Here is a 21,164-nt window from a genome sequence, read left to right on the forward strand (position 1 = left end):
AGTTGGGGCTAGGCCAGTGCAGCTGGAGCAGGTGGTGTGAGTTAGGCCTGGAGGTGTGTTTGGCAAGCTAGATGGGGGCTAGATGATTACGCAAGGATTTAGTTCTAGAACGAGGAAAAGGTACTGATGAGTTTAAAGCAAGGAGTGATATTATGTGACTTACATTTTAAAAATACAGCTCAGGCTACTGAGTGAATAATGGATGGTACAGGAGCAAAGGAGAAACAGGGAGACCAAATAGAATAAGGTAAAAATGATCACCTGGATTCAGGAAATTAAGTAAAGTATTCAGATCTGAGATGTGCTTTCAAGCGGAGTCAGAGTGCTCAGTCAAGGATTAGATATGGAGATTGAAGGAAAAAGAAGTCAAGGGTAATTCCTAGGTTTTCACTAGAGCGACTGGTGGGATGATGCGACTAACAACTGAGATGGAAAATTCAAAGCATAACTGGTTTGGAAAAGACAGGAGTTCAGTGTTGAATATTAAAGAGTTGAAATGACTGTAAGACATTTAAGTAGAGATTCCAAGTAAACATCTGGAGGTACAGATGGGTGGCTCAATGGAGAATTCAGGGCTGGAGGTCTAAATTAAGGAGCTATTCACTTAAAATGGTCTTTGATGCCACAGGACCGGAGGAGATCTGTAGAGTGAAAACATAAGTCAAATAGAGAAGGTGGTCGTGCACTTTCATGTTTATCTGCCTTTTGCAGTTTTCTCAATTAGCCTAACTGCATTTTCCTCCTCCACCTGTTGATTTTACTCTACCATTAAGACCAGAACAAATGGCATCTCCTTGAATATTCCCCTGAACCCTCTAGGAAAAATGTTAACTCCATCTTTGGTACACCAGGGGTCCTTAATTCAGGCTTATTACCCTCTCTTCTTTGTTCTGCCTTGTACTCCTTGGTTCATCTGCGGGAAGGTCTGCCACTGGATTGTTACTGATACATTTGGGCATTTCTGTCTGGCATGCTCTGCCCTGCCTTGTTGCCTGCTAAAGCCCTCCTGTCCATCATTTAAGACCCAATTTTAGCATTGCTTTCTCAGCCTTCCTCCTTCTCCCTCTCCTCCAGACATAGTGTACCTTCTAAGGCACTATTTTGTATTCCTAGCACAAAATTGGGTGAGTGGAAGTATCTTTTGGTCTCTGGTCCAAGAATAACAAAGTTGTGGATGGGAACTAGGCCAGCAGTTTTATTTGCAGAATGGTAAAGTCTGAACTAAACACTTCCCTAAGGACAGTTCCATTCACTCTCCATCAATTAATAAGAGCAGGAAGTGTGTGTCATGAAATATTGGCTTGGCAAGCCTCAAACTAAAGTTAAGTTTAAGGGTATTTAACTAGACCTTTGGGACATCTGTTGAGACACAGATTTTAAACACACTGCTTTTAGACTCCTTTTTTTGAGGGATCCTTATAACATTCTAATGACAGGGGAAACAAAGCACACGTGATAAGAGTTGAATTTAAACCCTGTCTCTTGACTTCCAGATGAGGTTTCTAGAAAAGTCTTGCTTTTCTGAAAAATAAAACGGGCCCTCATTGTCCCCCATCTCCTCTTGTTATTGCTCATATGTACTGAATAGTCCTCATTCATAGTCCCACATTTTGTTCATTTTTGTAAAGTTAAGCCAGTAAAAGTATAAACAAACTGAAAAAACTATTCTCTATAAGATTTATGGGCCAAAGTAATGCTATGCTATCTTTTCAGAGGGTGTAAGATCGTTTTTATATCCCACCTTACTTTTGTAATCTTGCAAACAATTTGTTCCTAGTAAAAGCTCCATTAGTAAACATGATGCTTATGATATTCAAGTACAACAGAGATTAATTTTTTAAAACTTGGACTACTATTACACAACCATTAAATTATATTTTTTCACTCCTTCAGTCCAACATGAAATAATAATTTCTTGTTTACACATAGAAACCAGAAAGTTAGGGCTAAAATATTATAGTAGGAAGATAGTTTGGTCTCTGATTTCAAGCAATCTATGTGATGTTGAATCTTTGAACAAACAGACTTCTGTACCTTGCTCCTCAGTCATTTTTCCTAAAGCTTTAATGACTCATTCAGGAAGAAGTCATAATTCTTAACCAGATAAACAAATTATATGAACTATGGAGTTCAAAATATCCAGTTTGATTCCTCATAAACCACTTAGATAGAGCAATTTTTATTCCATTTTCTAGATTCTAATTTATTTAGTGAATTCCTTGCATCTTACATCTTTTCTACTTTGGCCGGGAATATCCACCCCCACAAAAAAGTAATATTGCTACATATGAAAATATAACAAGATCTCTTTATTTAAAAAGTTTTTTTTCACTTTAAATTTTCCCCACTTGTTTCATTTAGATGAGCCTGTAGCACATAAAATCACCAATTGAGGTATGACTCTTCTTCCTATGCAATCAATTTGACAATCATCTATATTTTGCCAGATAAATTTTCACACATTTGTTTGAACTGAAAGGCAAGTAATAGGCCTTATGCTGTAGCATTTATTTGTGTCTAGCATATTTCACCTTGCAGATGAGAGGTACAAAATACATACTCGCTAAACTAATCCAGTGGAAAACAATATGGAAAAGCAACATTACACATAGTACTTTTCTTATATCAACTCATATAAATCCAACACAATGAATAAGCATCCAAATCGACAATAATGACAGACCACAGGCAATCAGTGGACCCACTCATTTAGTCACATGGAGTATGGAGGTACATGTAATCCCAACAGAGTACGGTGACATGGTACTTCCCTAAAATAAACTGTCCACAGAAGCCAGATTAAAGGTTTTTTGTGTAAAGATGGACACTTGGTCACTTCCATCCTCAAAATCTTTCAGCCAATGTAATGTCTTCTATACATTATGGAATAGAGATATCTGTGGACTTTAATCCAGGACTTGCTGAAGCTTCCGAATAAAAATTTGGCTCCAGAATAATTACTTTGCAGGTCATTCTTTAGGCAAAGATGGAAAAACTCTCTACGTGGGTAAAAAATCCAAAGCTAGCTCTTTGGTTTTTAAAATAGAAAGCAAGTTTTCCCACCATCCTGCCTGGTTATTTGAATTTAATGGATCTCCTTTCAGTCCACAATTTAGACTATTTGTATTTCAGCTGCTTATCAGTGTCCTAAACTTGAGCATTTTTGCCACAACTCTCCAGTCTGATAAACAAGCACACCCACCGCTGGCAACAAGGTAAATTGTCAGACTCTTTCTGAAGAATAAATAAGAAAATAACTAGCAAAAGCTTTAAGAAATTAAGAAATAAAGTTTAAGAATTAATAAGCAGGCACCTATGCAAAGATTTAGGTATAGGGATGTTCATTACAACCTTAAAAAGGTAAAAAAATGGAAAGTAATATAACACCCCCAAATAAGAAATCAGTTAAATGCAATATTTCACATGAGATACCATGCAAACACTAAAAATTATGTGATAGGAAAATATAAAAGATATATTGATAGACGGAAAAAATAATATATGTAGTATGAGTCTAGTTAAATTAAAATACTTGTGTATACAGAAAAAAGAATATAAGGCCATTGTTATTAATCTTTTGTTAGTGGTTTAGGGTGATTTTTATTGTATTTTGTGTGCTTGTTTTGTACTTTCTAAACTATCTACAATGGACATAAAATACTTTATAATTACAAAAGTATTTATTTTAAAAGTCTGGCCAAAAAAAGTCAAAATTTAGAAGAAATATCTAAGGGACACAAATATTATTATTCATTCTGGAAGTTTTTCAATCCTTTTCCCATATCAAGTCAGATAACAAAAATACTGTATATCCTTGTGTATAACATTTTCATTTTTTATCACCTTGCATGAAGCATCACATTCACTTTCTATAGAAGAATTTCAGAGAACTATGACTTAATTTTGCAGTAATGCAATATCCTATGAGGGTTGATTTAGACTCAGTAAAACTTCTACGGAAAATCCTTTCCCCTGGGTGGTTTGCCTCCCTCCCCCCACCAGCTCCTGATGTGCTGGATATTGTCTATTATTAGCAAATAAGAGCTAAATGCTTCCTTTTAACTTTAACCATGTTCAATTACAGCACCCCTTTTTAGTCCCAGTTTGCTGACATAACTGTATTCCCATCCTCTTAATTTTTTGTCTCTTATTCTCTTACTAATTTTCTATTTTAATGATTCCTAATAGGAAACAGATGGCACACTCAGAATTAGGATAAATCCAGAAGAATGTAACAAGGGGACAATGACAAAGAAGGTTGGAATGCCGACAATCACGAGGGAACAGGCAGTAGCTGGGCTGCTTCACCCCCCGAGACCAGAGCCAGAGAAGGCTGTGTGGGGAGGGCCACCTGTCAGGAGCTGGGACCTTTGGTGGAGGACACAGCCAGGCAACACAACTCTGCAGGGCTGGGACCTGGGGAACAGCTCTCCCAACCTCTCTGTCCTCTGTCATCCTCATCTCTAGTCTTCCACTTTGACTGAACCCAATCAGAAGCCAGAGGACAAAGGAGCCTTATACAGGACAACTTCCTGTTCACAGAGCAGGATGGACAGTAGATATGACCCAACGGGTAGATATCTAGCTCAGTAACATTAGTGCCTTTATTAGAAGCTGTTCTGAAGTAAGTGATGTCTAAAGTGTAAATAAATAACATGAATCTTTTAGGTGATGTTTGCTTTGGTCACTTACGTGAGAGTTTTTTTTTCTTCCATAGCAGAGCTGCCTACTCGAATTGGCAATAGCTATTTTCTGCTGTGATGCAGTCTTACGTCCTTAGAACATGATGAGCCAAGAAAGTATTCTGGGGTAAACACATTCGTTATCTCCCTCTTAATTGAAATGCCAGGTGGATTTAAAAATAACTGTGATGTCTTCTTTAGGAGGAAGGTCTATTTTCAGTAGGGGCATTGAAATATTACATAATGATCATGTCATATGTTGATATTGCTAAAATGAATTTGTCTGTAATCTTGTTTAATTTCTCTCTTTTCACTATTCATTAAGAAGGGAGTATATATCCTGAGGAGGTTGTATTTCAAAGCCTGAAGTGTCAGGGAGAGTGAAAAGTGAAAAGTAATCAAACCTCAGAGTCATTCAATCATGACTTCCTAGAGCTGAGGTGACTTAAGCAATCATTTAATTCAAACACCTCATTTTACAATTGAGGAGGCAAAATCCCCCAGAGCCTACATATCTTACCCAAGGTCACCCACCTTGTTAGGGCTTCCTTGTTTGGCATATTTCCCTCTATATCTCAAAATCAAAGTACAGTTGTATTTTGCTTGTTCACTAAATTCATTCATTCAACTAATATTTATCAAATGCCTTATATCAGGCACTGGAGGTAATGAAGAAAATGGACAAATGCCCCCTTTTTATGGGGCTTACATTCTAGAAGAGAAAGAGAAGACAGTCAATAAATAAATGAATAGATGTCAGAGGAATGATAAATGCTAAGAAAAAAATTAAGTAGAGTAAATGGACAGTGACAGGAAAGGAGGATGATATTTGAAGTCTGGTCACTGAGGATGGATGTTTTCTCTGATAAGACGACATCTGAGTGGGACCCTGAATGAAGTGAGAAAGGGAGTTATGCAGCCATCTGGGAGAGGAACCTTCCAGGCAGAGGGAACAGCCAGTGTGAAAGGCTAAGGGGACATGTGCTAGGGTTGTTTGGAGCAAGGTGAGTGAGGGGGAAAGTGGTAGGATATGAGATCCAACAGATATTGAGTGTGATGCAGGGAATGACATAATCTGATGTGACTTTTAAAAGCATCACTCTGACTGCTGTGTGGAAAACAGACTGGAAGGGGAGAGTGGGCATGGAAAAGGAGGAGGCAGAGAAATTAATTAGGAGAATAAGAGGTTAATATAATAGCTCTAATTTGAAAGGTATAGCCTTCTACTTATGACAATAGGATAAAGGTGGGGATATAGGGTGTGAGGAGGGAAAAATAGGTGTCAAAGATAATACCAAGGCTTTTTAGATCAAGCACTGGAAGAACAGATTTCCATTTGTGGAGGAAAGGAATATGGAGGAAAGAGGTCTGGAGGGGATAACAAGATTACATTTGGGGTATATTAGATTTGAGGCACTGGGATGTGTGAGTTTGGAGTTCAAGAGAGAAATCTGACCAGAGACATTAATTGGTAATTTTAGTCAGCATATAAATGGCATAAAAGTATATTGGATCGGTTGAGATGGCCTAGAAAGTACACATACTTAGAGCACTGAGGCCCCAGGGCACTTCACAACTTAGAAGGAAGAATGATGAGGAGGATCTGTCCAAGCTTACTGAGGAGAAACCAGTGAGATAAAAGAACAAAGAGAGAACGTCTTCCTAGAAGCCAAATAACAAGTTTTCCAAACAGGAGGCAGCAATCACTTCCATCTTAATAGTTCAAATAAAGTGAGGACTGAGATCTGACCCCTGGAATTAGCAACATGGAGATCACTGATGACCTTGAAAAAAGCACAGTTTTGCTAGAGTTGAGGGACAAAATGGCTCAAGACAATGGGTGGAAAGACATGGAGACAGTGTATATAGTCTACAGAATGGTGAGATTTTCTTAAGGTGGGTGGTGTGAGGTCAAGGGAGAGTATTTTTAAAAATATAAGTCATAATGGTATATTTGTAGGTTAATAGGAAAGGTCTAGAAGAAAAGGGGGAAACGGTGGTGGGAGTGAGATTGAGTAGGAGAGAGGAAATAAGATTCTATGTTTAAATGAAGGGGCTGGCCTAGATAGGAGCACCGTAAAAGGAGGGAAGGTGGGGAAGGGGTACAGACTCTGACAGGTTGGTAGATGGGGAATTGGGAGACTGGAAATTCTCTTCTTGTGACTTAAGATGTCAATAGGTTAAAAAAAATCACATCAAAATCATGAATATTTTCTTCAGTCAACTTAGCAAAAGAACACCACCAAGGAAGCAATGAAGCCATTGTGTGTGTGTGTGTGTGTGTGTGTGTGTGTGTGTGTGTGTGTGTGTGTGTGTGTGTGTGTGTGTTTAATCTGTTCATAACGCATGTCTGTACTTGAAACTTCAACAGTAATCAAACTATATTGGTCTAGTTTCTTGTAAAGCCGTAATGGTTCATTAACCCAAGGAGAGAAATCCTAAGAGAAGATTTAGAAGAAGACAGACTGTGTGCACATGTAGAACAGAAAAGAAATACTCCTAGTAAGCAGACTATTAAAGAGATTTTAAATGATCAGTGACCTATCTGTTTAATAGCGCTGAGTAAACTAGGACAGGACCAAAGCCCTGACAAAGACCCTAAAGCAAATAGTTCGAAACGGAGGTTTCTCAGAATCAATTAATCACAAAATTAACAGCAAACAGCAAGCCCAGTGATGGACAGTACAGCACAGTGTTTAAAATCATGGATGATGGAGTTAGACCTCCCAGGTTCAAATCTGAACTGCACCTCTTAATGGCTATATGACTTTGGGGAAATTATGTTCTCTCTATGTGTCTCTGTTACTTCATTTATAAAATGAAGATCATATTAGTACCCACCCCTTAGGGTTATTAAGAAGATTAAATGAACATAGAGCAGTGCCTTGCACATAGCAAGCATTGTATGGGTTCTGTTAATTAAATCAAATCGCCATGAATAATAATCAAGACCTCGCCAGAAAATACAGCCAAAAATTGACACCTGGAGTTAATTTTTAAGACTTTTCTTTTAAAACTGCCTGCTGGGAAATCTTTTACAGAAAAACAAATACATCTGGCTCTTGATCATCCAGGGTGTTTTTATTTTCTCCATCTGACTTTTTCTTAAAACTGGATCCTGACAAAGAGTAGGAAGATTCCATCATCAGTTTTGCCACTTTTAAAAAAAGAAGTTCTAGTGGAAATTTTCACTTTTAAAGGACAGTGGAAACCAGAAGAGTGAGCTTCTTAGACTACCAACCTACTGCTCTGTCACCTACTGACTCACACACCGAGTGCAGACTACGTTTAGACTCACATTAGAAGGTCGTAATCAGTTAATAAGCTATGTTAATGTTCACTTTTAAATTTTAATAACAAAATAAGGAACATTATGAATATTTTTAAATTATATGATCCTTGATTTCTTTTCTTTTCTCCCATACCACATTCATTTCTTTACTCATTCAAAACTAGAGGATTGGTATTAAGTATTCCGAATATAAAAGTCTGAACCTTCAGTTTATTCTGGAGTCATTTCTACATAAAATACACATTAAGTATCTTCTCCTTTTGACCACCTGAATATCCTGATCATTAATTTAGCTACTAGGTTTCATAGCTCCAACTTTTGGGGGTGTTTCATCAGATTCCCAAACAAAAAGACCAATCAAAAGAAAAACACCCAGTCTAACTTTGCCAGATCACATTTCTAGGAATTAGTAAATGAAAGAACCACAAAACTGAGGGTGGGAAGTTGTTCAGCGGATTGGTCCTCAGCCAGACGGGACTACTTCAGCTCTAGTGGCAGGTGGTTCCTTTGCAAAGATGTTTGTAGTGAGAGTTGTGAGTGGGCAGATGTTAGAGCAGAGGTCAAACTCGTGTTCAGAGGTTCAAGACATGTTTTTAGGGTCCAAAGAACCTATGAGTTTTTATATTCCATGTTCTCCATTCTATAAAAATATAAAAAAGCACTATCAACCAATTTTAGATCATCTGAATGTCACTGCATTACTGAGCACTGCTACAGTGCTTTCTGTTTGTGTTCACAATTCAGTTGGTCCCCAGTGATATATTACATAAACTGACAATATTTATATCTGAAGTCATTTTAGTCTAAGTGGGATCCAGTTAGATCAATCAATTTCTCTCTCCCTCCTTCCGCCTCCCTCCCTCCCTCCCCCCACCACCACATTTACTGCACCTCAAGGTTGAGAAGGAGCAGCATGAGGGAAAAGGACCTGGAAGAAACGGAGGAGCTGGACCAGGAAGTGTCTCTACCAGGAGATGCTTTCCAGGCAGTGATCTGATTTTAAAGGTTCTTCTCCCCACTACCTAAATCCCCAAGATCTATATCACCCTCCCTCTGTAACAGCAGAGCATTCACTGGAAATGAAAGGCAATCAGTCACAAGCATTTAAAGGAAATTGCAGAGGACAGTTCCATATCCTGCAGTTCCTATGGGGCACAAACGCATACAAGAGCAATTAAAGGCCTAAACAAAAGGAAAAAATTAATAGAGAGTTGATGAACCCTACTGGAGTCAGTCAGGGCAGAAAGTTTATACTCTAAGGCCTGAACTTTGACCAATTATGGCAAACTAATAATTTTTATTGGCACAAGAGCATTCACACTGGGAAGCAATCAGACCAGCATGGGCTAGTGTGAGGATAGATGCGCAAATGATGGCTGGATGATATAGGACCAGGAAATAAGAGAAGAGAAGGTCTAGGCACATATAAGGGCAAAGGTACTACCCACCACCTCAAGCTTAGACCACCATCAATACCCACTGAGATGGGCAGGCAAGTCACCCCATAATTGTACATGTGTATGTACACAAATATACACATTTGTATGTTCTATGTATATGTGCATACATATTTAACTTACTACTGTCTACAGTCAGGCTTAATTTAACTAATTACAAACTCCATATTCATTCCATTTTATATTTTCAGTTTTTCTCTATTAACACTTTTATTCTACCTAAAGTTTGAAGTTAAAAGAAATGCTTCTGTATTGTTAGTAAGAGCATCTATTTTTTTTTTTTATTTCAGGGGTGTAATTAGGTTTATTTCTTTATTATTAATGGAGGTACTGGAGATTGAACCCAGGACCTTGTGCATGCTAAACAGGCACTCTACCACTGAGCTATAATGTCCCCTCTCAGTAAGAGCTTCTAGTAACTTAACCAAGAATTATATATTTGGGGCAGAGCAGGGATTAAATACATCCCTTTAAAAATATACTAGAAAAGGGCAACTTCTGTTTGAGAGAGGTGACCTCTTAAAATCACAGGAAGGGACAGGGCATTGTATGTGTCACATTAAAGGCACTTGATACATACTTATTGAATAAGTGAAAAAATGAATGACTGGTCAGCTTATTTGGAACTTCAGTGAGCCCTTTGGGATTATACACAATCTTACTGTTAATACCGCTCCCTTACTAGGAGCTGACACAATCATTCTATGTGTGAGGTGGTGGGGAGTGAACAGAGCTCTTCCTGAGCCCACCTGGGTGCTCTGATTCCACGGTCGGGGTAGTAGGCGTACCAGGTGCCGAGTAGTGTTATCAGCCTGCTTCCTGTTGACAGAATTTTTTGGCGGGGGAGAGATGGGGGAGGTATTAGCCTTCTTTCAATTTATTCCCCCTCTGTCCATTTCAGTCTAATCTGGCAGTGTTTCTGACAAAATTTTCTCAAGAACCAAATGGTCTTTGTGGATTTTATGGGATTCACTCCATTAGACAAAAGCAATATGCACAGGTCCTTTTGAAATAAGTCCTTCTCTCTCTTGGTCTCCTGTTGATGTGGCTGAGAGAAATTGCCCTTAAACTTCCCAGAGGCCCTCTACTTTGAGAATATCTATCAGAAACACCCCTTATCTCATGGAAGGGTCCATTATACGAATGGATACTCTGACCTTTTGATCTTTTCATACTCTCAGCCTTTTCTCTATGCCATGCTGTCATTAATAACCTCTTAACTCTAGAGTCTTTTGCCATATGATAGGTTCAGAGTTTCCCAAAGCATCAAGTCCTGGTTCCTTTCTGTGTAACAGTTCTTTCCTCAATTTCCCTCTCTCCTTTTTGCTATAAGTAGCAAACCAAACCAAACCAAACCCAGGTGGCATCTTCAAAACCTTGGAAGTCTTCTCAGTTCATGACATACAAAGTTTTTTACTTAGGAATGTTTCCCATCTAACTGCAGGACAGAACTGCCTGAGGCTTTCTGCCATCACATAACAGTGATCCTCCTTTCTCCAGTTTCCACCAATATGCCCATTGCTTCTTTCTGAGCCCTCAACAGCCACACCTTAAACCTCCATACTTGTATTAACGGTCTGTTCAAGGCATTCTAGTCTTTTTTCTATGATGCTCCTCAAAATTCTTCCAGCTTCTCCTACTTCCCAATTCCAAAGACACTTCCATATTTTTACGTATTAGTTATAGCAGTATTTCACTTCCAGATACCAAAATTTGTATTAGTTTTTTTTAAACTTGCTGTGTCACAAATTACCACAAATTTAGCAGTTTAAAAAAATACTCACTTAATAGCTCAGCATCTTATAAGTCAGAAGTCCGGCAAGGCATGGCTGGCCTCTCTGCTCATGACATTATGAGGCTGAAATCAATTTGTTGACAAAACTGAATTCTCATCTGGAAGCTATAGAAAAAAGTTGCTTCCAAGCTCATTCCTTTTATTGGCAAAATTCAGTTCCTTACAGTTACAGGACTATAGGTTATAGGGTCCTTTTCCCCTTCTGGCTGTCAGCCAGAGCCATTCTTATCTCCTAGGGGCTACCCACATTCCCTGCCATGTGACCTCTTCAATCTCCAAGCCAAAAATTATATGAGTCACGTACCTTTCATGCTTCTAATCTCTGCCTACCCTCCTGTGACCAGCCAGAGAAAACTCTCTGCTTTTACAGGGCTCACGTGCTTATGTCAAGCCCATTCAAGTAATCTCCCTTTCTAAGGGTGTGTGCATGCCATACAACCTAGTTTGGTATTTATAGTCCTGGTGAGTATATGGGGTACGTATCCCAGGAGGGCAGGAAATCTCAGGGTCCATCATAGAAGCCTCTCTATCACAGGTGTTATTCACTGGCCCCTTTGAGTCCCAACAGTCCTGAAGAAGCAGAGTTTAAAGTCTGGGAATTCTTTTAAAATTAGTATTCTGTGTTTACTTTTTTTTCACTCTTGGCTCTTAAGATCAGTATATTACTAGACTAAGAAATACTGGAGAAGAGATTTCATAATATCACGATAAATTACCCTGATAACCCATAAGTTGCCACACTGAGAGAAAGGTTTTGATCTGAATTGGGAAAGCAGAGAGCTTTTTGTTTCTTCTGAGAAGCAGCACTGTTCCAGCCCTCTAGCCTGCATTCTGTTTATGAGAGACTACCCTCTTTTGTTTTAGACTCGTTCCCCTCTTCCATGGTTATCTGTTGGATGAATATAATTCTGAGTATTTGCCAGGTCATCTGAGGACAAGGGGAAGCACCCAAGTGCCAAGGTTCTACTGAAGCCTGAGTCTATTGGTATTTACTGGTGTGATGTCCTTTGAGGCTAAGACATCACAAAATGATTAATTCCTCCCCAGAAACATCTCTGAGGTAAGGCTGAAGGTCACACGGCCAATGGAGTTATCCTGACTTCTGATAATGTCCCCCACCTCTCATTTGTATAATATGAAGTGGCTTCAATGCTGGATTCAGAATTGGGGAAAATTGGGAGATAACTGTGACATGCTAAATCAAGGAACAGATATGTCTCCTTTCTATGAGATCCTCGCTTAAAATCTCCATTTTGGGAGAGAGGCTGAAACCACCCTTCCCTTGGAGCCCACAGAATGCTAGACATCATGCAGCAACAAAACCTGCTAAAATGCTGTGATGCAGAGCAATTTGTTTGCTATTCAGGCCATCCGAAGAGCCACATCTAGTGAAAGGGTGGTTCTGGGACCAATATTACTTATCAGGCATTTTGAGGTTCATCTGGCACAGTAATTGTCTTTCTTACAACAGCTGTCTAGGGAGAGTTTATGGAAAGGCACCATTTCTTGATTTTATCATGACACTTTCAAAAGAGGAGAGATGCTTCTTAAATATTACCATTATCACCTAACAGCTTATGAATCAAAACTTTCCTTGAGTCTTGAGATAAAACTATGAAAACTGAATATTATATTCAACTAGAGTTTTAAAGCACAGAAGGAAAAAGTGAGCTAATAAATTTATATTTGCAGGGAGCTGGCCAGGATGCCAGAATAAACTTTGACACCGGATACAAATTAAAAGGTCACTCCAGCAAAAAGCCAATATTATTTCCTAAAAGATAAATTCCTGGGAAGAAGAATTAGGATAAAGCTGATCTCTTGTTCAGAAATCCTGGGCGGCAAGGTTTACACATGGCATAGTTTCTCTATCTCTGTTGCTGCTCTCTTATGAGAAGAGAGTCAGGCAAGTGAAACAGCAAATGGAGAGAAACAGAACACCAGTTAACACAGCAACCAGTCTCAAGTCAGGGGAGGTTGCCTGTTGGGGGTTAAGCTTCTATTAAACGCTGAAGAACTAAAATTCATCTCCAACATAGAAAATACAGAGAATCTAGATTTGTGGTTAGCATATATAAAGGTAGTCAGAACTTTGGTCAGTATGTCTGAGTTGACATAGAAATTTCCTTTCCCACTTTAAATTTTGGACAAGCTATCCCAACAACAACTACACACACACACTGCCCCAGTGCTGAAAATAAAGATGGACTCAAAATCAGAGTAGTGAGGGGGAGCCAAGGCCAAGTGGCTCCTGGGGAGAAGTGGACCTGAGATAAGGCCTGAGGGGCTGGTGGCCGGACCTTTAACATTAGCTGTGGGACCTGTGCACAGAGAAGCAGGAACAAAGCTACCTACAAAGAGTAAGACATTATGTAGGGCTTGTCCATACCCAAAATGGGAACTAGATACATCATGACCACCCCCCCAGGGAGTGACATGGTGTCAATTTTCTGCTTGGGACCAGAGGAGGACAAGTTCAAGTGCAGAACCCAGGTGCTGAGTCAGCACCCACTCCAAGCTCACAGCATGGGTCCCAAGTCTCCAAGTTAATATACAAACTAGTTGCAGGCCAGTAACATGCATAGGCCCCTGACCAGAGGCAAACATAAAAGCTCTCTGTGGAGATGTTCTTACTACCAGGTCATAGTTCATAAAGAAAAGCAGAATTCACAAAAATTTCCACAAAACTACAGACACTACAGGCAAAATGTAAAGGCAAATGACCAATGAAAGAAAACATCTGCAACTCACATAACTGACAAAAAGAAATAGTATCCAGTGGGGGAGAGTGTAGCTCAGTGATAGAGTGAGTGCTTAGCATATAAGAAGTCCTGGGTTCAATCCGCAGTCCTTTAAATACATGCATACTTACATACCTAATTACCTTCTCCCTGCCAAAATGAATAAAATTTTAAAAATAAAATGAAATAAACTTCCTTCCTGATCAACAACAAAAAAATAATATCCAGAGCTTATGAAGAACATCTAGAGATTAAATAAAGAAGGCATAGACAAATGGACACAGGAAGCATGAATAAGCAATTCAGAGATGAAGAAAACTGTCCAATAAACATGAGATTTTCAATCTCACAAGTGACCAGGAGAATCTAATTTAAAACACTGAGAGACCGTTCTCATTTATTAGATGGGCAAAAGTCAAATAGAATAGTTTTAATATCTTTTAAAGTCAAAAAAATCCTATAAAGTTGGAAACATACAAATCCTACAACTGAGTGGTTCCCATCCCAGGCACACCCTAGAGAACGCTGTGCGTTCATGCCCCAGTCAATATGTACAAGGTGGCTGCTGCAGCACAGTTTCAAGAACAAAACTTAAGAAACTTAAATGTCAACCACTAACAGATGGGATAAATGGTAGCCTAGTTCCACAGTGGAACATTATGTAGACATTAAAAGGAGTAAACTAGGTCTCTGTGCATGAACATGGCTATGTCTCAAAAAGTAAGGCTAAATGAAGAACTAGATGCTACAGAATGATACCGTGTGATAATATTCATGAAAAAAGTAAAAGAAATAAAATATGTATTTAAATATGTTAAAAAAGCAATAGATGGCCTGAAAGATAGCAATAAAATTTATGCTTGAGATTGCCTTTGGGGCGGTAAGAAGGGAAATTGTACTGAGAAAGTCCTCCAAAGACGACTTCAACTTTATCTATAAAATAAAATGAATCTGAAACAGAATGTAAAATGTTACGTTTCAATGCTAGGTGATGAGTACTGATGTGGTTATTATCAATCCCTGTACTTAAAATTTTTTTTCCAAATGTAAGAATTATTTTTTAAAAGAAAATAAATAAAGTAAAACATATGCCTTGATCCCATACAACTGCAGGAGGTTGACCATGAATTTGGCTTAGAGCTTTATTATTCCTTCTATTACTGTTTGTTTTGTTGTTGTTGTTTTGGTATCAGGTCAAGCCAAATGTCAACAGCTTATCTGCAAGTCATGAAGGTCTCTCATCTTTCAAGATGCCTTTCTCCCATTTCCAGAAATCTTACAGATTGCAGAGAAAACAGCTAGCAATGTCTCTCTATCCTTTCCTGTATAACCAGGCCAATTCTCCAACTCAAATTTAACAATTAAATGCACTTACTTCAGTTCTCAGTACTTGAAACGTATGCATATTTTCGCTGTCTTTGTAAGTTCCCAGAAAGCAGAACTGTATCTAAATCTCTTCAGATGGCACTTTAAATACCACATGCATACAAGTGCTTAAAAATACATTGCTTTGTTTTTCATGGTCGTACTAATTAGAAGAGAGGAAGTACTATGAAAGGGGCCCAGGTAGATGACAAAACCCTAAATACATGTTTTCCACTTCACAACAGAAAATAATTGGCAAATTTTCCCATAGAGATATATCGTTCACATGCGTCATTTGAAACATGATTGATATTTCTATGTGTCTCTCTTGATGGGGACTTGATGAAACCACCCAACTTACTTAGAAGTTAAACCATAAATTACATCTTCTTTACAGCTTAAAAATCGTATAACTTGGGTATGTGTTGTTTTTTCGCACATGCTGACTCTATACCAACTTGCTGACATAAACACACAAAGTAAGCAAAGACAATGACAACTGAAGTATAATAACATGCAGAAAAACTGGCTCATAGCTATATGGTTGGTCATAGCTTAAAGTATCAATTGTGTTCACAAAAGCAAAAACGTATTCATCGAGGACTATGAATTAGTCAGTCATTCTTAGGAGTTTAAGCAGCTCAAAAAGAAAACATTTTTTATATCATGCAGATCAAGTCAATACAGCTGTAAAGGTTAATGGAAGTTCCTTTCATTATATGATGGAATTGATCATGAATTGCCTTTGGTGTATTATTTCCCCAGAAGTCAAAAAAACCTTAAAGAAAAATATTTTTTACTGTAAATTCTATCATTTTTGTGGTGCGAAGAAACAAAATATCTAAATAAATGTCCTATGTATATTTTAAAAACCCCCTCTTCCACAGGTTGCCAGCAACCATTTTAAAGCTGTTAAGAAGTGTTCCGATTAATATTTTGAAGACTGAGAAACAAATGTTCATTCAAACGTAGAAAGAGGAATTTTTATCAGTATGAAAAAAATCAAACAATCTAACAAATAATAAACCAAGAAGTAAATTCTGTAAAGGGCCTTTTGGTATTCCATGAATTGCACTGACCCTGATATAATGTATTTTCCCTATAAGGACATCTTTTGATAGTCATTTGCTGCACAGCAGTCAATCAAAATGCTACCCCAGTACCTCTGGTTTTGCCATGCTCCTACTTAGTACAAGGCTTAACAACAGTCACAAACCCTGTCTTGTCCTTATCTACAGCATCTCTCCTAATCACAAGTACTTGTGCTTGTGCAGGTCAATAAAGTGGATTTTCCTCCATGTCCAAAAATCTTTTGAAGCTCAAATAAACGGAAGCAAGACTCCACCAGCACCTTTTGAATCTTTCCAACAACTGCCTATGAGAATTCCATGCCAAACACGAAGATCAGTCAAAGCTCACTCAGGCAATTAAGCATCCATTCACACATTTACAGCAACTGCAGATTTTATACCTTTTTTTTCTTCTCTTCTCTTTGTAACAATTCCTTCTTCTTCCACAGTTTCTCTTTCTCTTCTTCCTTTTCTCTTCTTCTGACAGAAATTTCCATTTCCAGTCTTGCTACCTCTTCCTGATGGGCTCGCCATTGAAGAACCTGAAATAAATAGAAATTCATTCCAGTGAATGTACACACTCAAGTGATTTCACAGATCACAATGAGAATAGGTTCTGTATCAAGCAGATGTCAAAGATTTTCCATGTACACATTAAAATTCTGCGTGCACATGACTGTGTGATATGTTTGTGATGTGTGCAACAGATGTATCTGTGTTAGGAGAAAAGCACTGAAAAGGAAAAAGTGTTGAAAGAAAAAAAAAACTTGAGAATCACCTTATTCAGAGATTCTTCACTTGGATTCCTCGAGTGAAATCCTAAAGGGACTGTGAACTGATTTCAAAGGATCTGTGAATTCTCACAAATACTGTGTAAAAGTTTTTGTGTTTTTGCACAGGCGTGTTTTTCTGGAACAACAGTTCCAGTTTCTGGTCAACAGTTTTCAAATTTTTCCCAATGATCCTAAGTTCCTAAAATCAGGGGTTTAAGAACCTCTGATATAGTTCATCCTGATTTTATAAAACGAGCCTGAATGAAGATGAAAAAAAAAAATTAAAGACATTTAAAAGAACTTTCTGAGTACTGAGAGGTATTACTGGTAGAAGTATAATTGGTACAGCAGTCTAGAGGACACTGGGCAATAAGTAAATATGTATAACACTATGAAATATGCATAATATTTGACCCACAACCCCACTTTGGGGAAGTTATTCAAAGAAGATAATCAACTGGACAAGTGCACAAAAATGTACCCAAGGGAATCTTCACTGCCATGCTGCTTAAACAGAAAAAAATTGGAAGAGTCTAAACGTTTGGCAGCAGGAGATGACTTAAATTAATTATGGTACCTTCATACAATGACTGTCATCAAAAAGGATCTATATTTCCATATTCACCAACACAGAAAATGTTCACACTGTATTATTAGATGCAAAATAGCAGGTGTAAAACCACATTTATAGTATGATCTCATTAATATAAAATATCATCTGTGTACTGCACATAGAAAGCAATTTAGAAGGAGGCTTACTGAAACAATAACATTGTTTATCTCTGAATAGTATCATTTCACGGGATATAAAAAATTTATTTTTAAGAATTTTTGTGCCGATTGATATTTTTACAATAAATATGCATTATCTTTGTAAGCAGTTAAACCAATGAAACTAACAAAATAAAAACATATCTTTATATGTTCCATGTAGACATGTAGCTAACAAAGCACAGAGGAGAGAGACGGAGGGATATGAAGAATTCTTTTTAGAAAAGGACGAAACTAGCATTCTCAGTTTGATGCCTCATTGTCTTATATATTTGATATAAGCTTGACTCATTATAGTACTGTATAAAATGAAAACTGAATATTTAAAATATCCTTAAAATATGATGAATTGATTAGTTAAGTTCTTTTTGCACTTTTATTATTTAAACTTTGTTTTCTAAAATATTTATCAAAATAACCAAGGAAATTCAGACTCTCGGTTTTCAAACATAATTAGGCTTCCCCATCTGCTCCTTGTCTTGGCCATATTTACCTTCTTCTTTGGAATTCCATTCCTAGAATAAGATCATCTGTGCCTTCTGTCCCAATCTTCAGTTTCCAAACTGTTCCTTCCTGTAACCCACCTTCCATCTATAATACACTATATCAAAATCGTGTCCTATCAAGTGTTGCCAGTGATCGCCCTCCTGACTACCCAAAAGATAGTTCTCAGTCCCCCTTTCCTTAACCTCACGTTAGTTCTTAACCCTGTCGACCATCTCTTCACGTTTAAAACTCTTTCCTTCCTAGGCCATACACCGTTCTCTCCCGCTTCTCCACCTGCGGATACTACTCTCTTCCTCCAGCTTCCTGTGCCCACCCTATACCCCTAACCCAACTGTTATCCTTTCTCTTCAACCTCTCTGCCTCTCTCTGTTCATTATTTGATGCGCTCGTCCTCTCGTATGAGTTAGCCTATCACTTCTGTTGGTCTGTCTCTAAAATGTACAGTATCAGCTCGGTATTTCTGTCTGCAACCCCATCCTAACAAATGCTTCAAGGTTTTGCTGTATGCATGTGCACTCAAAACACATTTCCAAAATTAAACTCAGCATCTTTAACTATGCCACAGCCTCACATCAAGCCCTGTATATCTGCCTCTTCTTTCAAGCATCCTGGTTTGGTCTAAGAAACTACAAGTATCTCTGTAGTTTACATTTTTTTGACTATGTACATCTATCAATATGACTAATTCTTTTTTTATTGAAGTATATCTGGTTTACAATGTTGTGTTGATTTCTGGTGTACAGCATAGTGATTCAGTTATATATATACATATATATATATATTCCTTTTCATATTCTTTTTTATTATAGGCTATTATAAGGTATTGAACATAGCTCCCTGTGCCATACAAGGATTTATCGTATGTAAACTTTTTAATCACGGCCATTCTTATTGGTGTGAGGTGACACCTATTGTAGTTTTGCTTTGTGTTTCTCTGATAATTAGCAATATTGAGCATGTTTTCATGGGCCTATTGGCCATCTGTATGTCTTCATTGGAGAAATGTTTGTTTAGGTCTTCTGCCCATTTTTGGACTGGGTTTTTTTTTTGTTATTGAGTTGTAGGAGCTGTTCTGGAAATCAAGCTCTTGTCAGTTACATCATTTGCAAACATTTTCTCCATTCTGTAGACTGTCTTTTCATTTTATTTATAGTTTCTTTTGCTATGTAAAAGCTTATAAGTTTAACTGGGTCCCATTTGTTTATTTTCGCTTTTATTTCTATTGCCTGGGTAGACTGCCTTAGGAGAACACTGCTACCATTTATATCATAGAATGTTTTGCCTATGTTCTCTTCCAGGAGGCTTAAGGTGTCTTGTTTTATGTTTAAGTCTTTATGTCATTTTGAGTTTATTTTTGTGTATGGTGTGAGGGAGTGTTCTAACTTCATTGATTTACACACAACTGTCCAGTTTTCCCAATACCGCTTGTCAAAGAGATTGTCTTTTCTCCATTGTATATTCTTGCCTCCTTTGTCAAAATTTAACTGACCATAGGTGAGTGGATTTATTTCTGGGCTCTCTATTCTGTTCCATTAATCCATATGTTTGTTTTTGTGCCAATACCATGCTGTTTTGATTACTGTAGCTCTGTAGTATTGTCTGAAGTCTGGGAGGGTTTTTCCACCAGTTTCATTCTTTTTCTTCAGTACTGCTTTGGCAATTCTTGGTCTTTTGCGATTTCATATAAATTTTACGATCATTTGTTGTAGTTCTGTGAAAAATATCCTGAGCAATTTGATAGGGGTCAGTCAATATGACTAATTCTTTAAATTTTACCTCTGACTTGGACAATCTTATATTTCTCAAGCTCAGATGAGCTTTTACTTAGGACAAATCAATTTCTAGACTACTGAATTTCCCTAGGCCACTTTGCTGTAATTCCTTAGACCACCCAAAGTCTATGTGCCAAATGTAGTTAGAACAATTCTAGAACACTCATGGGGTGATGTCAAGTGCTCTGAATAGGACCTAAAAATTTAGCTTTCTCACATCCAACCAATGCCCCACTTTAACCTACCTAGTGTGTAATCTCTAGGTAGGTTTTTCTCTTGTGACTTTTCTTGACCATTCTTGTTCTTAGCCTCATGTATGATCCAAACTATTCCCCCAACTGAAATCCCCTCAATTTCCCCCTATTTCATAAAATGCTTCTTGGCCCAGCACATGTCCCACATCTTCCATGAAACATTCTCCAACCCACATTCATCTCCCTTTTCTTATTTCACTTATCATATCATAACTGCTTTCTAGTCATTTTGAGCATAAAGTTTTTATTTAAAGCAGAGTCCATGATAATATATGTATTTTATCTTCCCCTTGTACTGTCTAGCACTGTGCTAGCACATCATAGGTACTTAATTAAAAGCTCCCATTTAATTTACCAAAATAAATATTTTTAATGAAACATAATAAATGAAAACAAAAAGATAGCATTAGAGTATACCATTTTGCAACACCTAATGATATAATGAGTCCTTGTTCATGGTCATCAGTTGCTACTAAAAACTTCATTTAACAGCTGATAGGAAATGTTATAATGGATAGATCAGGCTGGCAACAGTTGAAAACACTGAATAATCTTAAACATTGAGAAACAATATCTGTAGAAAACAAGCAGACATTTTGACCTCTTGATGTAAGTATACATCATTCCCATGAGCTATGTTTGCCAAAAAATAAAAAAGAATTGATGAAATCTCTAGACCTGTCTG

General features: G+C 37.7%; 1 protein-coding gene across 10 annotated transcripts in view; it reads right to left on the bottom strand.

The window, feature by feature from the left end:
• The window catches only part of CCDC148 (coiled-coil domain containing 148), a 308,196-nt gene that overhangs the window by 155,254 nt on the left and 131,778 nt on the right, over positions 1-21,164 (bottom strand). For all 10 annotated transcript variants that reach the window (XR_004319878.1, XR_004319876.1, XR_004319877.1 and 7 more), the window contains exon 12: positions 16,804-16,944. Coding sequence is in view for 6 of the 10 variants with exons in the window: in XM_032479509.1 (XP_032335400.1) it covers positions 16,804-16,944 (141 nt within the window). In the remaining 4 variants the exon portion in view is untranslated. The remainder of the gene's footprint in view (positions 1-16,803; positions 16,945-21,164) is intronic.

This window comes from Camelus ferus, chromosome 5 (genome assembly GCF_009834535.1).
Source record: "Camelus ferus isolate YT-003-E chromosome 5, BCGSAC_Cfer_1.0, whole genome shotgun sequence".
NCBI classification, from domain to species: domain Eukaryota; kingdom Metazoa; phylum Chordata; class Mammalia; order Artiodactyla; family Camelidae; genus Camelus; species Camelus ferus.